The sequence below is a fragment of the Guillardia theta genome (genome assembly GCF_000315625.1).
Source record: "Guillardia theta CCMP2712 unplaced genomic scaffold GUITHscaffold_64, whole genome shotgun sequence".
Classification (NCBI taxonomy): domain Eukaryota; class Cryptophyceae; order Pyrenomonadales; family Geminigeraceae; genus Guillardia; species Guillardia theta.
Window position 1 is genome coordinate 74,790 of NW_005434610.1, and position 15,054 is coordinate 89,843.

Genomic DNA, 15,054 nt, shown 5'->3' on the forward strand with positions numbered 1-15,054 from the left:
TTCCTCCTCTCTCCCATCCCCCTTGACCGGTTGTTTCCTCCCCTCCTCTTTCCCTCCTCCAACCTTGAGGAAAAGTTGTTGTGTCTCGAGACTTGACTCGGATGACAAAACTTGCAACACAGATTCCTACGGAAATCACCCGATGATCGTCAAAGAAGAACCCAACGATATCCTCTCGTCCTCCTCCTCCTCTTGCTCCTTCTCCTGCAGTCCCCTCCCCCCCTCCCCCCCTTCCTTCCTCCTCCTTCTCCTTCTCCTCCTTCTGCGCTTTCTTCCTTCCCACCTTGAAATGATCTGAGAGCAGGCTGGGAGGATTGGGCCGCAGAGACTTGACAGACTTTACACAAACGTCAGAGAGCCCAGCACGCAGTCCAGCTGACAAGGGGGAAGGACCTTGAGGTTGTGGAAGGTGAGAAACAGAAGCCCAGCAGTCGGGATGTTCCAGTCATCCTCTGCGGCCACTGGTGATGACAATCGAGGAGGAGCAGGGGCAGGAGCAGGAGCAGGAGCAGGAGCAGGAGCAGGGGTAGGTTGGGGGGGCGAGGACAAGGACGAGGAGCAGGAGGAGGATGAGGAGGAGACCAGCCATCTCAGTCGCAAATTTGACTGAGAAAGGTTTGCCGTCAAGCTTGCAGTCTTCGATCTGACCTGCCCAGAAGGTGTCAAAAGTAAAAGCTCTTCCTTTTTGCTGCTGCTGCTGCTGCTCCTCCTCCCCCTCCTCCTCCTTACCATCTCCTTGTATTGAGAGTCTCAGAAGTCCTCGCAACACCGTGCGGGCGTAACTGCAGCAGCTGGGTGAGAGCTGAGCACCTCTTGAAAGACTAACCTGAGCTCGAGATCCAACGAGTACTTGCCAGCAGGCTCAGACGGGTCGAACGCATCTTCCCAGCTCGGTCAGAGGAGTGGAGGAGAGTCCAGCTGGGTCCTTACGGGCGTCTACTCGTGTGATCCCACAGTCGTTAAGGAAGATTTGACGCTTCAGTCCGAACCTTTCTCCGCTGATCCCAAGGGTGTCAAACGGTATAACAGGCACTTGTCAAACGCGGTCCTGACCTCGAGGCCGTGGCTGACCAGATGGACCGCGACCCCGACTGGGCGATCGGGTTGCCGTTCAAGCTGCAGCAGCTGTCAAGTTGAGGGTGCTTGAGGGAGGGGAAGGGTCACGAGAGGATCTTGACGCAGGAGCAGAGCTCGAGGCCCTGGAGCAGGCGGAGCAAGGACGGACGGTTGACGTGCAGGTCAGCAAGGGGAGGGCGATTCGTTCATTTTCTCACCTCTGCAAGCATTACGCCCCCTTCGGACGAGATTCTGTTATGGCTGAGGTCAAGCTCGTCAAGAGCTTTCGTTCGCTTCAGCCAGTGACTGTTCGACACGCGTCAAGTCAAGGCCTCGCAAGAGAGGGCGAGACCTCAGGTACAAGATGGTAGCTGGTGCCACGTTGCCCTGAGGGTGAACTTGAAAGACGTTCTTGTCCTGCGACGCATCGCTCCTCGGTGTATCGATTGCTGCAAGAAACGTCCCCTTCAGGTTGACTCCTCTCTTCTCGACTCGCAGTCACCTTTTGCAAGTGCCTCTGACCCTCCGAGTCCATTCCAGGAAGCGTTCAGCTGCTTCAACGTTGTGTTGTTTGACAAGCTGCGAACGAATTCTCCCGCCCACGCCCCTCGTATCGAGTTCCAGCTGATGTCTGCACGAACCTTCAGCCATAAACAAGTGACCGAAAGAAAAGCGTCAAACCGAGCGAGACAATCTTGCTGCTCAACTTGGCGTCATCAAAGAAACTAGTCAAAACTTTACAAGAGCTCCGACCGACCTCGTTGCTTGAGATGTTCAGTCGTTCCACTTTGCACTCACTGCTGAGAAGCCCCTTCAGCATCCGCGCCGTCGCTTCATCTCCCATCTTGTTCTTAGCGACCGACAAGTCCTCTACTTTTCCCGCCGCCATCAGCATTTCGAGCGCCTCTGCTCCTCCCCTTCCTATCCTGTTCTGATCCAAGTTCAGCAGCTGGATCCCTGCTGAGGTTGATAGCAGCGCGTCCACCAGATCTCTGCAGCCCCTGTCGCAGATCCGGTTGTCCTTGAGCACCATGGACTTGAGCCCGGCCAGCTGAGGCACAATCACCGCTACTCCAGCTATGGCAGCACAGTCGATCCTCGAGTGAGAACCGTCGACGTGGCCCGAGGAAGGGTCTCGGAGGATGGACCGCAGGGTTGGGATCTTCCGTTCTTGACAGACCTTCATGTACTGAATCGCCACAGGCCTCTGGCCAGCATCTTCGAGGACGGAGTTGCTAGTCACCAGGGACAGGTCGACCTGGCCCTCATCGAGCGACGGGCTCTCGTATGCCCCCCGGGCCAACCTCTCCGCCTGCGATGGAGCACGAGATGGCAGAGCATCTGAGGCCTCAAGCTCAACCTCATCCTTTTCTGATGGCAGTGACGGGGTTCGCTCGCTGTTGTCACTCTCGATGTTGTCGGTGATGTTGATGTTGGTCTTGCTGTAAAGCTTTCGCTGCTGAGCGCGAATGGACATGTTGGTCTTCACATGGTCGATGAAGTTTTCAATCCCATCAACGCTTCGCTCTGGGTACATAAATAACGTTAGGAAACTAAACAGACGACAGGAACTTCAAACATGGTACTGATCTACACATTTGAAGCATTCTACAATGCAGTCACTGAATTACAGAAGACGACTGAAGGTAGCAAGAATGTCATCGCTTCACCTTCAGGATCGGCATATCGATCAAAGATTTCACTGATCACATTGGGGTCAACCGCCTCTGCATGCCTTGGTGATTGGTCAGGGGAAATCACCTGAAGTGCAAGGAAGCATGAGACTCCTCCTCCTCCTCCTCCTCCTCCTCCTCCTCCTCCTCCTCCTCACCATTCTCTCTGGCAGAGGTTTGCTTCTCGATCGCATCAACATGCCTCTCTTTATCTATGACCTCTCTCTGCTGTTGTGTTCAAAAAAAAGTCAAATGACGCACAACCAGGAAAACCAAAACAATCACCGCTTGTTGTGCCCCCAATTCAACTTAAACTCAGGTGATCAAGAGATCAAGATCGTGTTACACATCACTCGCTCGCTCGCTCGCTCGCTCCTGCTTCGCCTCCTCCTGTTCACGACTCGTGACATGCTGCAGTACCAACTGCCATGGACACTCAAGGAGCACCAGGCCTATCAGCTAGTAGGCAGCAACCAAATAGCTAATCAAGTTTTTATTGTTCATAGCACCTCATATTATCAATTTGAACCCTTTGATTGGCTTCAGAAGATGTCACCGAGTCACGCGTATCCTCGTTCTGCCCTCATGTAAGGCCAGTTGGCCCCTCCTGCCTCTCTTCCTCCCTCCTCTCCTCCTCCTCTTTGCCGTTGTGAGTTTCCGTACCCTTTAGAAGATTCTCGAACTCCTTCGAGCAGCATATGGTTCCAGGCTTCGCCTTCTTCTGCATCTCGAGTGCCTCATTCATCGCGTCTCCTAGCGCATGGAACCTCGGCTGCAGCTTCCCCATCGTCCCCGCCACACAAATTCCTGCTGCGATCCCGATGCGACATGCGATCTGCTTCCCGTCCTTGCTCCTGGTCCTATCAATGATCGCCAGCATCGACTCTGCTATGCCGTGCATCGTCCTACACAATTTCTTGTCCTCTCCGCCTTGCAGCCACCCAGCACAGATGTACTCGTCGCCGATGGTGTCGAGCTTGAAGATCCTGCTGTCAGCCAGGCACTGGTCGAACCTTCTGTACACATCATGGATCAGCTTCGCCACCTCCATCGGCTGCAGCCTCCCCGTCAGCTCCATGTAGTTGCACAGGTCCAGTCGGAGGACGGCAGCCTTCCTGTAGGATGAGGCGACCTGCCCTTGGCTGAGCGCCTCCTCCACTACGTCCCTGGGGAACAGGTCGTTGAGGACATGGAGAATTGCTTCATGCTCCATCTCGTTCCTGTGCTGAGACATCCACACGGAGCGCTCGGACTTGCGGTAGTCGATGAGGACCCGGTAGCTGGCATATGCCCCAAAGGCGAGGATGAAGTACTCCCCTATGAAGACTCGGGGCAGCAGCAGATTTATCTGCACGATGACCATAGGATAAGTCACTATCATGACCCACCAGTACCATCGCGCAGGGACGTTAGTCTGCTGCAGGTTGATCCAACAGATAATGGGCCCCAACACAAGCAGCCAGCCCGTCGCTCGCGTCCACCACACGCTGTAGAACATGATGGCAAACTGGACGAGGTGACCGCAGACGTACAAGGCCTGCCATGTCCTGAAGCGCTTGACAGCCAACGATTGATGGGCCCGGTGGTCAGTGTGCCGCAGCCTCCCGGCGACGACGAGGTAAACAAGGTAGGAGGAGAGAAGCAGGAATATGGCACAACCCAGCAAAATGGAAGGGACAACATGCTGCCGCAGGCTGCTGGCTTCCTTCTCATGGAAGAAAGAGAGCCGTGAGATGCGAAACAATATGATAGAGATGCTAACTGTGTAGCAGATGCTCCCCACCAAAGCCTGTCGCACGTGATCTGAGTAATGACTTATCAGAAAACTCTCCTCCAACGATGGGTCCAGGAACTTGAAGTCGACCTTGCAGATACTTTCCTGCTGCTTCTCTGTGGACACAATCTCGTCGATCTCAAGCCAGGTGGAGATCGGGTCGTCTATCTTGATCACCTGACTCCCTTGCGGCGACTCAACTTGCATGTCTTGCACAGACGCTTTCCTCATCCCTGTGGAGGGGAAGATTCCTCTCCGAATGCTGCTGCTGCTGCTGCTGCTGCTGCTGTCCTCTAGCTCTATGAAGTAGGTTGTCATCGCTCCCTTCCCCTTGATGTGCATTTCGGGCCTGCTTACAGCTTTCATGCCCGCGTTCTCCTTCTCCAACCCCAGCTGCTTTAGGAACTCCTCCGTGCACAGAATCTTGTCCTTCTCCGAGTAGTGGCACATACGCGCGCTGGTGTTGATCGTATCCCCGAACAAGCAGTAGAACCTCCGATGCGCTCCCACGATCGCTCCTGCCAGCGGCCCGCACGCGATCCCTACTTTGACCCATAGCGGCTCCCCGCTGAGCGCCCGGAACTCCTGCACTTCCTCGATGATTCTGCTCGCAAGCGCCACCATCGCTCTCGAAGTGGTCTGCTTGTATCGAGCGGGACAATCAGGCGCATGGAAGGGGCGAGACGTCCTCGGACAGCAGATCACGTACGTATCCTGCACGTGGTGGTACTTGAAGTAACCGAACTCGTCCACGATCGTGTCAAGGCGGGTGAAGACGTTGTCGATGAGCTGGAAAGTTTCGAGGGTCGAGGGAGAGAAGAGCTCAGTCGCTGAGGGTGACAAGCTTACAAACATGACGGAGCAGTGCTCCATGTTGCCTGCAATCCATTGCTTGGCTTGTGACTTGAGGCGATGATGAAGAGGTTTAGGTATGAGGGTTCCAAGGAAGTCCCCCAGCTTGTCAGCTGCCGCGCGAAGCCTTCGCTCTTGCTCGTACTCCCGCTTCGCAGATGCGTATCTTCTCCCGCAGATGAAGACGTTGGCAAGCAACATCTCTCCATGAAAAAGCGCTGTTGACATCCATGCGCTCGCCTCTAGCCCAGTGGCCACTCCAGTCACGGCGATGCTCACGATCTGCGTGAGGCATAGGATAAGGGTAGTGCTCCCCTTTGCTCCTGTTGAAAAGGGGATGAAGCAGCCGATTAGAGTGTAAGTTATTAGCGCACCCGGAGAGAAAACTCTCGCTGTGCATCCTGCGTCTTCACCGCCATGCTCTGTGGAAAAATTGAGCATAGTCAACCAGGGGTTCAGATCATGGCACTTCCATGTCCAAGGGAAGCTGTTTGTCCTGTCGATGGTCACGTTCACGTAGGGTGACACGTAGCCTATGCTTGAGGCCCGACAGATATCAGCTATCACTCGCCTCCAAACCTCGAAGTGGAACAGTATGGAGGTTGGTATCAGAATAAGAAGATCGTGGTTCAGGTAAGAAGGGAGCCAGTGATACTTGGATATTAATTGATGCACTCCGGCTGAGACCAGACACACGGCTGTTCCACACACGTACAACAGGTTCATGACGACCTTCGATTGACGATCTTGAGCGCAGAGTTGGCTGAAGAACGATCCGATTCCAGCCATGGTATATACAAATGACGAGTTCAAGTAGATGGACCTTGAAGTCTTGCAGTAGACAAGGAGGTGATGTGTGTGGAAGTCACGAGACCATCGAGTTGTCGCTTCCTTCTCCCTCTCCCCGTCCCCAACCGTCTCGTGACCCGCCATGAAAATAACTTGGTCGCTGTGATAAAACTGATTTTATTATGGGCTATCTCGAGGTTAACCGGTGCAGCTTCGGCCCGGCGGACTGCTTATCGTCCTCGTACTGATTTTTAACTTAACTTTGAGTAAACTCGCCGAAGCTTATTCGGACCCGGCGGCGGGTTGGCCGCCCGGCCGCGCCGGGCCGCGCGGCGCCGCGCGGCGGCAGAAACTCGGGACGGATCACATGGACTCCTACATAACCGGCGTGTGAAACTCGGGGGGGAGGATGGATCGGTATGCTCCTCAATTCTCTTAGTACAAGTCTAACAAACGGAACTCGGAAGTTAGGTGTTCAAGGTTTTCAGTCGAGGCGGCAATCATCGGTAGCCTGACTGAGTACGTGTGATCGGACGAACTTAGGAGTCGGAGGCCCTTCAACTTGCCATAGCGGCGTCTTGCTACTAAGGTTCGCGCAGCTCTTTGGTCACGGCTCAACCCACTGGCCCACTGAGAAACCGTCGGAGCAGCTCGGCACGTATCGTCCATCCCTCAGTGTCTTGACTTGGCAAGATCTTCAAGGCTTTCTTTGCTGGCTACGAGCGGAAGACGGTCACGGGTCACCGGCCCAGTGCCGCGCCGCGTGCCGCGCTAAGTTCACACACTGACACACGTGACACTGCCACGGTGACTCGGAACCGTCTAGTAACAAGCCAAAGTTTACCGTCCGAGGCGGGCCTCTTATACAGTCCGATCATCCGGGAGTCCGGGCGTGGCGATGGCGTTCCTTTTCGGCTGCCTGGAGGACAGGAAGGCGAGGAAGCGCATGTCTCCTACCGAGCCTTCTCCTCCTCTTCCTGCTTCTACTTCTGTTAGATGACTGGTTCGATGAAGCTCGGGCTCTAACTCTGGATCCAGGATGATGCGTTCAATAACAAGGAACTGTCGCCATGCGAGGTAGGGAAGGAGTTATTATCCTCGCTCCTCACCGACAATCTGTCTCAGAATGATTCGCTGATCACCGATTCTACCAAGTACTGGAAGTTTGAATACGATGATACTCATGTAGTGTTTGTACATACTGTCCTGAACATTGCCGTGGAGCTTGTTCGAAAAGGAAGCGGATGGTTTCATTGCAGAGACGGCAATCAAAGAGTGGTGAGAGTTGTGTTCGTGTGTTTGTTAACTCTTGTTGAGAACAAGACAGTATACGATATACCCCGAGGGAAAGATAGATCATCCCAGAGTTCAAGTCTTTGATGCAGAGGTTTGTGCCAGCCTTGGAATTCTTTCCCTGATGGAAATTGGCAGTACATGATTGCATGCATCCATCGCGACCAGGTGACATAGATCACACCACTCTTAACATAGGACGTGAGATCAACAGCTCGTGGTCACCTCTGAGCAGGAAGTCAAAGACATAGTCTCCGACAAACAAGGAATTCACCTCTGCAACTGGCACATCCGGAGGAGCGAGTTCGGGCACATCATGATCACACACGCGCGGGAGAGGATGGAAGTGCTGGTTCTGATGTGCACAGGGTAAATGATGTGACCAGTCGTGGTGCGATGCGAGGCGATGCAGAATGATATGATATGATATGATATGATATGATATGATATGATATGAAGTGATATGAAGTGATATGAAGTGATTTGATATGAAGTGATATGATATGATGTGATATGATATGATATGATGTGATATGATATGATATGATGTGATATCATGATACGCGATGCGACACTATCACTCCATGCAAATTTCTTGTGACTTTGTGTTTCAGGCTTTGTTTTGTCAGGTTTGTTGCATCAGGTGAAGGTCAACAACAGTAGTATTGATGGTGTTTACAGCGAGGGAGGCGGAGCGATCATAGTCGATGAGAATGGCCTGAGTCAGATCTCAAAGGATCAAGCAGAGCAGTTAGTTTGCAGATGACATCGCTTTAAGATTCAATTTGATTACAAGGTACTGAGAATCGAAGTTTGTCGTGTACGGATAAACCTGCTGTCACATCCTCCGCCCTTTCATTGCTGGCCACTAGCAGGAGCATCCTTCTCAGCACCCTCAGCATCTCCTACTTCCTCCTGCTTCTCCTCAGCCTTGGCTGCACATGGCAAGAGTGTAAGTCACTGATAAATCATGAGGCACTGACTAACGCTCTTGGATCTGGACCACAGGGATCTCCTTCTCTGTCATGCCCTTCCCGTAGCTGCTCTTCTCAAGATCCTGCATCTCGACCGATCAATACTTCTGCCAGTGTAGCGGCCCCAGGATCCTCTGCTCACCTGCTTCAGCTTGTCGCAGATCTTCTTCTCCTCCCTCTCCTTCAGCGCAGACACCTGCACGTGTGTTCAGTGAGAACTTCCTCTTCATTTCCTTCTCTGCTTGTCTCTTAAAGATACCTGGGTGAAGCTGCCAGACATCATGGACTGGCGGTACACGCGGACAGTGTCGCCCTCCAGATCGATCTGATCTCATCTCAGCAGGAGAGAGATACAAGAAGACAGCAGTCACCTGAATCCAAGGGTCTTCGCTCCCCTTCCATACCAGCTTGACACCCCCGTCACTTGCAACAAGTCAGTCAAATTGATCAGTCAATTGAAGTGGCCATACGAAGTTTCGATCGCCACAGGGAGCATGAGCTTGGGGAGTCCAAACCCTGTGCATCCATTGAGACGGCAGGAGAGCATAGGGCAACTAGTCTGCTGACCATCCTTGGAGGTTCCTCTCGGCCACTTCTGGATGAAATCTCTCAGCTGAGACGCGTCAACCTGTGGAGCTCGTTCAACAGTTGCCCGCCGGCATGAGGATGCGGCACAACTCCTCACCTGGCTGAAGCGGATCTGCATGAGTTCTTTCGACGCCTTCGGCTTCTCTTTGTCGGGTCCCCATGGCCCTGCCTGTTGCATGCAACGTGAACAACGCTGTGACAACCAAGCGATGGTACACCATGCGCAGCCCGACAGCCGCATGTCTGACTGACAGTGCGGGTCTGGGTGAGCATGTAGCAGGGGATCGCAGCTTGGCATGGGTGAGCGGGCTTGATCCCATCTGATGTGCAGCAAAGAAACAGAAAAAAAATCGTCACATTAAGCTGAGATGCAGCCTGGAGGAACCTGGAAGCCCAATGACCAGGTGAGGCAGGATGAGGCGATCACGATCTTTAGAAGGGTTCTCATGATGATAGACCTGTAGGTTGCCAACAAGTAACTCAATGGGATTATGTATGGGGAACCACGGGTATCCGAGTAGCCCAGACTGACGTATCCTGGAAGCGAAAGAGGATCTTGCTAAATATGCTTCCCTCGAAGAAGTTCATCTCACGTCCACTTACTCCAAGTATTTCTCATCATCATTCATGTTCACTTCCTCATTCTCTTCTCCTCTCTCACCCAACTTCTTGTCGTCTTTTCCTTCTTTCCCCTCCCTCTCCCCTGCATATCAGCCTCGCGATCCGGCTCATACCCCTTACAAAGACTACCCCGCCCTAATATTTTGAACGTACCGTTCATATTATTAGTAGCAGGTAGTCTTGGTACCCCTACATACTACCATACAATTTTGTCATTCTGAGTCTCCTTGAGACACCCCTACCTACCATTATACTACCCCCACCCCTTGGGCGTACCCCACCCGATCTCTTTCAGGCACATTGCACCGTCACCAATCGAATCGAATTGAACCTTCAATTTTCATTGGTTAAATCAAAGTAAACCAGGCCCGCCCCGGCCACTGCACTTCCGCATGTGATGAACAATTACTCAACACAAAATCGGCAAAAATTCAAATTTGGGTAGTGTAAACTTCAAATAAAAGGGAAGAATTTAGAAATCATAATTGATGTAACGGCTTCCAACGGTCGTGACGAGCGGCATGGCGGGGTGAGCGCTGTGGAGGCGAAAAGAGGAGGAGAAGAGGAGGAGAAGAGGAGCAGCAGACAGCAGCTGGTGTGATCAACCTTGACAAGAAACTCTCGGGAGAGACAAGCGCTCCTTGCTGTGTTTAGAAATACCCTTCCTCCTGTTGGAACAACCCACCGAGCGGGCAATAGCTGATTCTTCCGACCTTGCTGAAGCAGCCCCTAGTTAGAGAAGCGTGGACCCACCTCCTCTCCCGAACGGGCCTTTTCCTACCTCGACGATGAATCCGACTCCCGAGTTGATCAGGGAGATCGAAGACGCCTGCGAGCAGCTCAGTGCGGGAGTGGGCGCGGGGAGAGTCGCGGCAGAGAATTTCCTGGTCGGTCCACTCATCCTTGCTGACATCTTGTCTCTCTCCTATCCCCCCCCTCTACGCACACGTGTTCTCTTATCTCCGCCTCCTCCCTCCCGATCTCCATCACTGCCTGCCTCCTTGCCTTTGACCCTGCATCCCTGCACCCTTTTGTGCTCATAATCTCATGACAGCAGCACCTCCTCTAACTTCCCTCCTCTCCCGTCTTCCCCTCTGCCCCATTCCCATTAATTCACACGCCCAACAGCCCTCCCCTTCTCCCTCCCGCACTTTCATCTCCGCCGTCCACCCGCATTGAAACTCTTTGACCAGGTCAACGTGCGCAAGGCTGAGAACTCCCTGCAGCTCGCTCGTCAAGTTCTGGTCCGCCGATCTCCTGCCGCTGGCTATGAAGGTGATCATTTCTCTGCAGGAATCGTCGCAGCGAGACAGCGCCTGCTTCCAAGCGGCATGCATGCTCAAAGAAGGAGTTCTTCGTGATTGGAGCAAACTCACAGCGGATGATAGGAGAGAGATGAAGTCCTACGTCTTGCAGGTATCACTGAATCTCCCCGGTTGTCTGCTGGGGTCTGGAAAGATCGTAACTTGTTCCTGCAGTATGTAATCCAAAAGAAGTTGTCCATGAAACACTTCGTTCGTCATCAGCTCCTGCAAGCGGTGGCGATTATGGTAGTCTTGCCTCAGTCTTGCTCTCTCCTCAACTGCGCGCCGCAGGTGAAGCGAGGATGGTTCGAAGAAGCCCCGGAGTACTTCAACGAGATGATGACGTACGTGCACACTCTAGTGGGGGAGGAAGGTACCAGAGACTGCGGCATCTTCCTCATGCGAGCTCTACTGGATGAGTTCTCTTCGAGCAACAGGAGTGTGGTGGGGCTGACGTGGGAGATTCATCATCAGTGCCAGCAGCGGTTCCATGCCGAAGGGCACCTCAAGACCTTCTTCACGCTTGCCATGTCCATGATCGCAGCCAGTCTCGACTTCCTCAAGCACCACCAGAAGGACATCGACGCTCTCACGAGCTCGAGCGGGTCCCACCACTGGCTCATCCACTGCGTCGAAGTGATCAACCAGAGTCTCAACTGGGACTTCACGGACGCGCAGGCCAAGGGAGGGGTGGTGGGTTCATTCGCCCCCTCCCTCAATGGGCGGAATGACGTCATCACGCCCGGCGCTGCCTGGCGCGACGTCTTCGTGCAGGGGTCGACCTTGGACCTCTTCTACTCGCTCTACGCGACGTGCCGTGGGTCCTCGAACATGGCACACGTGGCGCGTCAGTGCCTGGTGGATCTGGCGGCGATCCGAGGAGACGTCTTCCCGGACGATGCTTCCCGCACCATGTACCTGGATCACTCGCTCAACTCGATCCTCGCGCTCATCTCGGCTCACAGCAACGACTCCGAGTTCGTCGACGTTGCCCTTATCCTCCTCCGCCTTGTGCGGAACTTCCAGGCAAGCACGCTGGTCCGTTCCAGCCATGCGCAACAGCATCTGAGCGCTATGGGCGAGTTCACTTGCATGCTAATGAGCCGTCGTTCCTCGTTGGGAGATGGATGGGCAGCGGAGGCTCTGGACCACATGCTCGAGCTCTGGTGCGGGCTCTCTGTTGCCATTCTCCACCAGGATGACGATCGGTGCCACATGGAGGCGATCGGCGGCTTCACTGCCAAGATCTTCAGCTGCTTCGTGGAGAAATGTATGCACGAGGCCTCGCAGGAGGTGCAGGAGTGGGACCAGGCGGACGACGAGCACGAGGACAAGAGCGTGCTGGAAGAGAGACTGACGGCCATCGGATGTATCGGGAGGCTCAAGGTGGGCGAGGGGATGCAGCAGCTCGTGGAGATGCTGGCGCAGCGGCTGGAGGCGATCCGGTCGGTGGTGACGGACGGAAGGGAGCTCCCTGCCATGCAGGCGTCGGTGGCGCTGGAGCAGATCCACTGGCTGGTTCAGATCGCGGGGCATCTGATCGCTGACGACGGGGAGGGAGAAGTCCCGGTGGTGCCGGAGGTCATCTCAAGACTCTCGTCCGAGCTGGCGGCCAGGAACATGAGCACCGAGGACCCGTTGATCCTCCTGACCAACAAGGTGGTGGACATGTCGAACCTGCTGGACTTCTGCAGAGAGAGGAAGAGGAAGGAGTTCCTCTCCCCCTTGGTCGTCCAGACTAGCACCTGGTACCTCTCCCGATGGTCGCAGACTTATTTGCTCCCTGCTCCCTCCGACCGCTTCCCGCTCAGCCCGTCGCTCCAGCAGCACTACGGGCCGGGAGAGGGAGCGACTTCTGTCCTCTCCTTCCTCATCGACCGCTCGCTCTCCAACTTCTCGTCCTGGGGCTCGGAGGAGGACGTCGTCAACGCCACCTCCCAGCTCGTCCTCGCCTTGGCCATGCGCAAACCCGTCGCCAAGCTGCTCCTGGGCACCCCCGGCTGGTCTGCACTGTCACAGATGATGCCGAACCAGCTGGCCAAGAGCCCGGGCAGTAAGTGGCTGAACCCAGCGGCGCTCTCTCCTGTCATGCAGGCGCTCTGCTGCAGCGTGACGGCGGTGGAGGTGCAGGAGCAGCGCTCGATCCTCCTCCGTGACCTCATCGGCCCCATCGCCCAGCAGACTTGCGTATTACTCGAGCACGAGATGTCCAGCAAGGTGCCTAGCTGCAATGCCTCGGAGGTTCTGCTGCGGGCGGCGAGGATGCTGCACGGAGCATGCAAGTCGGCAGATTTCTACACGTACGACTCGATCTTCGAGCTCGTCATCCCGGTCGTCGAGCGACTGCCGGTCGCGCTGCACGCGCTTAGGGAGCATAGCCACGTCACCGAGTCGATCCTCCTCCTCTTCGTGGTCATCGGGGAGGTTCAAGTCTCCTTCCTCTCCGGACAGCAGATGCGGATGTTCAACCAGGCCTGCCTCCACCTCCTCCAGACCTTCACCAAGATCGAGGCGCACGGGAGGAGGGGAAGCGGGGAGCTGCAGGAGGCTGACTGCGAGTGGCTGCGCGACCACATGCTGTCCCTCCTTCAGCTCCTCCTCCACTTGGCGAGGAAGGACGTAGTGGACTTCTCCAACGAGGTAAGGGGGGAGGAGATGGACGTGGCAGACGTCGTCCTGTTCGGCCTCAGCCTCCTCCAGCCGCTGATCACGCCGGAGAGCTTGCAGTATCCCGCCATCTCAAAGGAGTTCTTCTCGCTCCTCGGGTGGCTCATCGAGTCCTACCCGCACAAAGTCTCTGTCATGGACAGGAACATGCTCGACCCCATTGTCGCCTGCCTCCACCACGGCCTCCAGCAGGCTGACTCGGACACAGCTCGCGCCAGCTCGGAGGCGATCGATGCGCTGGCAACCTACCAGATCAGCACAATGAGGGAGGGAGGAAGCTATCTGCTCAAGGAGAAGCACCCGGATGCCCTCGGCCTCTTCCTGCAGGCGCTGCTGGAGATGCTGCTCTTCAAGCAGTTCAACCGAACCGTCCTCGACTCCTCCTGCGACGCGCTCCTCTCCCTCCTCTGCTGTGAGCAGGCGAAGTTTGGCGAGCTCATGACTCAAGTCATCAACAGCCAGGTGCGACCCTTCTCCTCCCTCCCCCTCCTCTCTCCTCCCTTTCTCCCTCCTCCCTTCTCCCTCCTCTTCCCCGCCTCTTCCCTTCTCCTTCCCTTCTCCTCCTCCCTTCCTTCCTCTTTCCTCCTACCTCCTGCTCCCTTCTCCCTTCATCCGTCTCTTTCCTCCCTCAACCTCCCTCCTCACTTCCTCTTCTCTGTCTATCTTCCTCCTCATCTTCATCGCAGGTGCTTGAGTCCAACAGGACGCGAGTAGGGGAGGCGACGCAGGAGCTGATCCGGCAAGTGACCACAGCAGGTCCTGCCGTCCAACGAGCTGCCAAGTTGCAATTTCGGTCGCACATGCGAAAGTTCCTGGGGTCAATCAGGCCGTTCCTAGTCACCATTTGACCAGCCCTGGCACCCGAAGAGCAGCGATGACGGAGAGAGGAGGAGGAGCAAGGGAGGGGGAGGAGGAGGAAGGAAGGAGAGCGAAGAGCAGAGTGGGTGATTGAGAGGAGGGGGGGGATGAGAGGGGGGATGAGCAAGGAAGGCAGAAAGTGCAAGGAACAAATTTGACACAGGCCGGTTACACCGAAGATAGCAATACCGTACCATTTCAAACACCTTCATTTACAATTACTGCAAATCTTCTCTCCACCACCTCCTCCTCCCCCTCATTCATATGCTCGCCTCGCTCCCCAGTGACGTCGTCGACTCCTCCCCCCCCACCCGCTGTGCCGGGCTCCTCTTCACCTCTACCCTCCTCCTCTCCCCGCTCCTCTTCCTCACCTCCAGCACAGCCACGCTCCCCTCCTCTCCCACCATCACCCTCGCTAGCTCCTTCTCCGTCATCCCCTCGAGCTCCTTCCCGTCGATCGCCTCGATCACGTCTCCTTTCTCGATGCTCCCCTCCCTCGCTGCCGCCCCCTCCTCCTTCACTCGCTTCACCCGCAGCCCTCCGCTCCCGTCCTTCTTCTCGAACGTCAGCCCTGCTCCTCCTGTCAGTCTTGCCCCGCACGACCT

The 15,054-nt window shown here is 55.3% G+C and overlaps 6 protein-coding genes across 6 annotated transcripts; 2 read left to right on the top strand and 4 right to left on the bottom strand.

Annotated features, from left to right (window-relative positions):
* Positions 1-339: 339 nt before the first annotated feature.
* On the bottom strand, positions 340-2,533 carry GUITHDRAFT_142423 (hypothetical protein; the record flags this gene model as incomplete). Its single annotated transcript, XM_005827705.1, has 10 exons — positions 340-452; positions 583-648; positions 730-782; positions 827-881; positions 931-998; positions 1,034-1,116; positions 1,275-1,362; positions 1,409-1,505; positions 1,559-1,697; positions 1,814-2,533. The coding sequence occupies 10 exons, from the start codon at positions 2,531-2,533 to the stop codon at positions 340-342; spliced, it is 1,482 nt and encodes a 493-aa protein (XP_005827762.1).
* A 917-nt stretch (positions 2,534-3,450) lies between these two features.
* GUITHDRAFT_47479 (hypothetical protein) lies at positions 3,451-3,834 on the bottom strand (the record flags this gene model as incomplete). Its single annotated transcript, XM_005827706.1, has 1 exon — positions 3,451-3,834. A coding segment is annotated over one exon (384 nt), but the record flags the coding sequence as incomplete, so codon positions are not given.
* A 1,116-nt stretch (positions 3,835-4,950) lies between these two features.
* Positions 4,951-5,556, bottom strand: GUITHDRAFT_75248 (hypothetical protein; the record flags this gene model as incomplete). Its single annotated transcript, XM_005827707.1, has 1 exon — positions 4,951-5,556. A coding segment is annotated over one exon (606 nt), but the record flags the coding sequence as incomplete, so codon positions are not given.
* Positions 5,557-7,042: 1,486 nt separating this feature from the next.
* Positions 7,043-8,141, top strand: GUITHDRAFT_113053 (hypothetical protein; the record flags this gene model as incomplete). The annotated part of the gene is made up of 8 exons (XM_005827708.1): positions 7,043-7,135; positions 7,183-7,221; positions 7,270-7,422; positions 7,472-7,531; positions 7,576-7,605; positions 7,673-7,806; positions 8,052-8,080; positions 8,119-8,141. 8 exons carry the CDS (start codon positions 7,043-7,045, stop codon positions 8,139-8,141), a joined length of 561 nt encoding a protein of 186 aa, XP_005827765.1.
* Positions 8,142-8,192: 51 nt separating this feature from the next.
* GUITHDRAFT_153999 (hypothetical protein) lies at positions 8,193-9,449 on the bottom strand (the record flags this gene model as incomplete). Its single annotated transcript, XM_005827709.1, has 10 exons — positions 8,193-8,372; positions 8,425-8,494; positions 8,554-8,607; positions 8,671-8,736; positions 8,783-8,834; positions 8,882-8,927; positions 8,979-9,039; positions 9,097-9,168; positions 9,218-9,319; positions 9,385-9,449. Coding segments are annotated over 10 exons (668 nt in total), but the record flags the coding sequence as incomplete, so codon positions are not given.
* A 959-nt stretch (positions 9,450-10,408) lies between these two features.
* On the top strand, positions 10,409-14,439 carry GUITHDRAFT_113055 (hypothetical protein; the record flags this gene model as incomplete). The annotated part of the gene is made up of 6 exons (XM_005827710.1): positions 10,409-10,507; positions 10,814-10,864; positions 10,914-11,036; positions 11,099-11,170; positions 11,216-14,053; positions 14,278-14,439. 6 exons carry the CDS (start codon positions 10,409-10,411, stop codon positions 14,437-14,439), a joined length of 3,345 nt encoding a protein of 1,114 aa, XP_005827767.1.
* Positions 14,440-15,054: the final 615 nt, after the last annotated feature.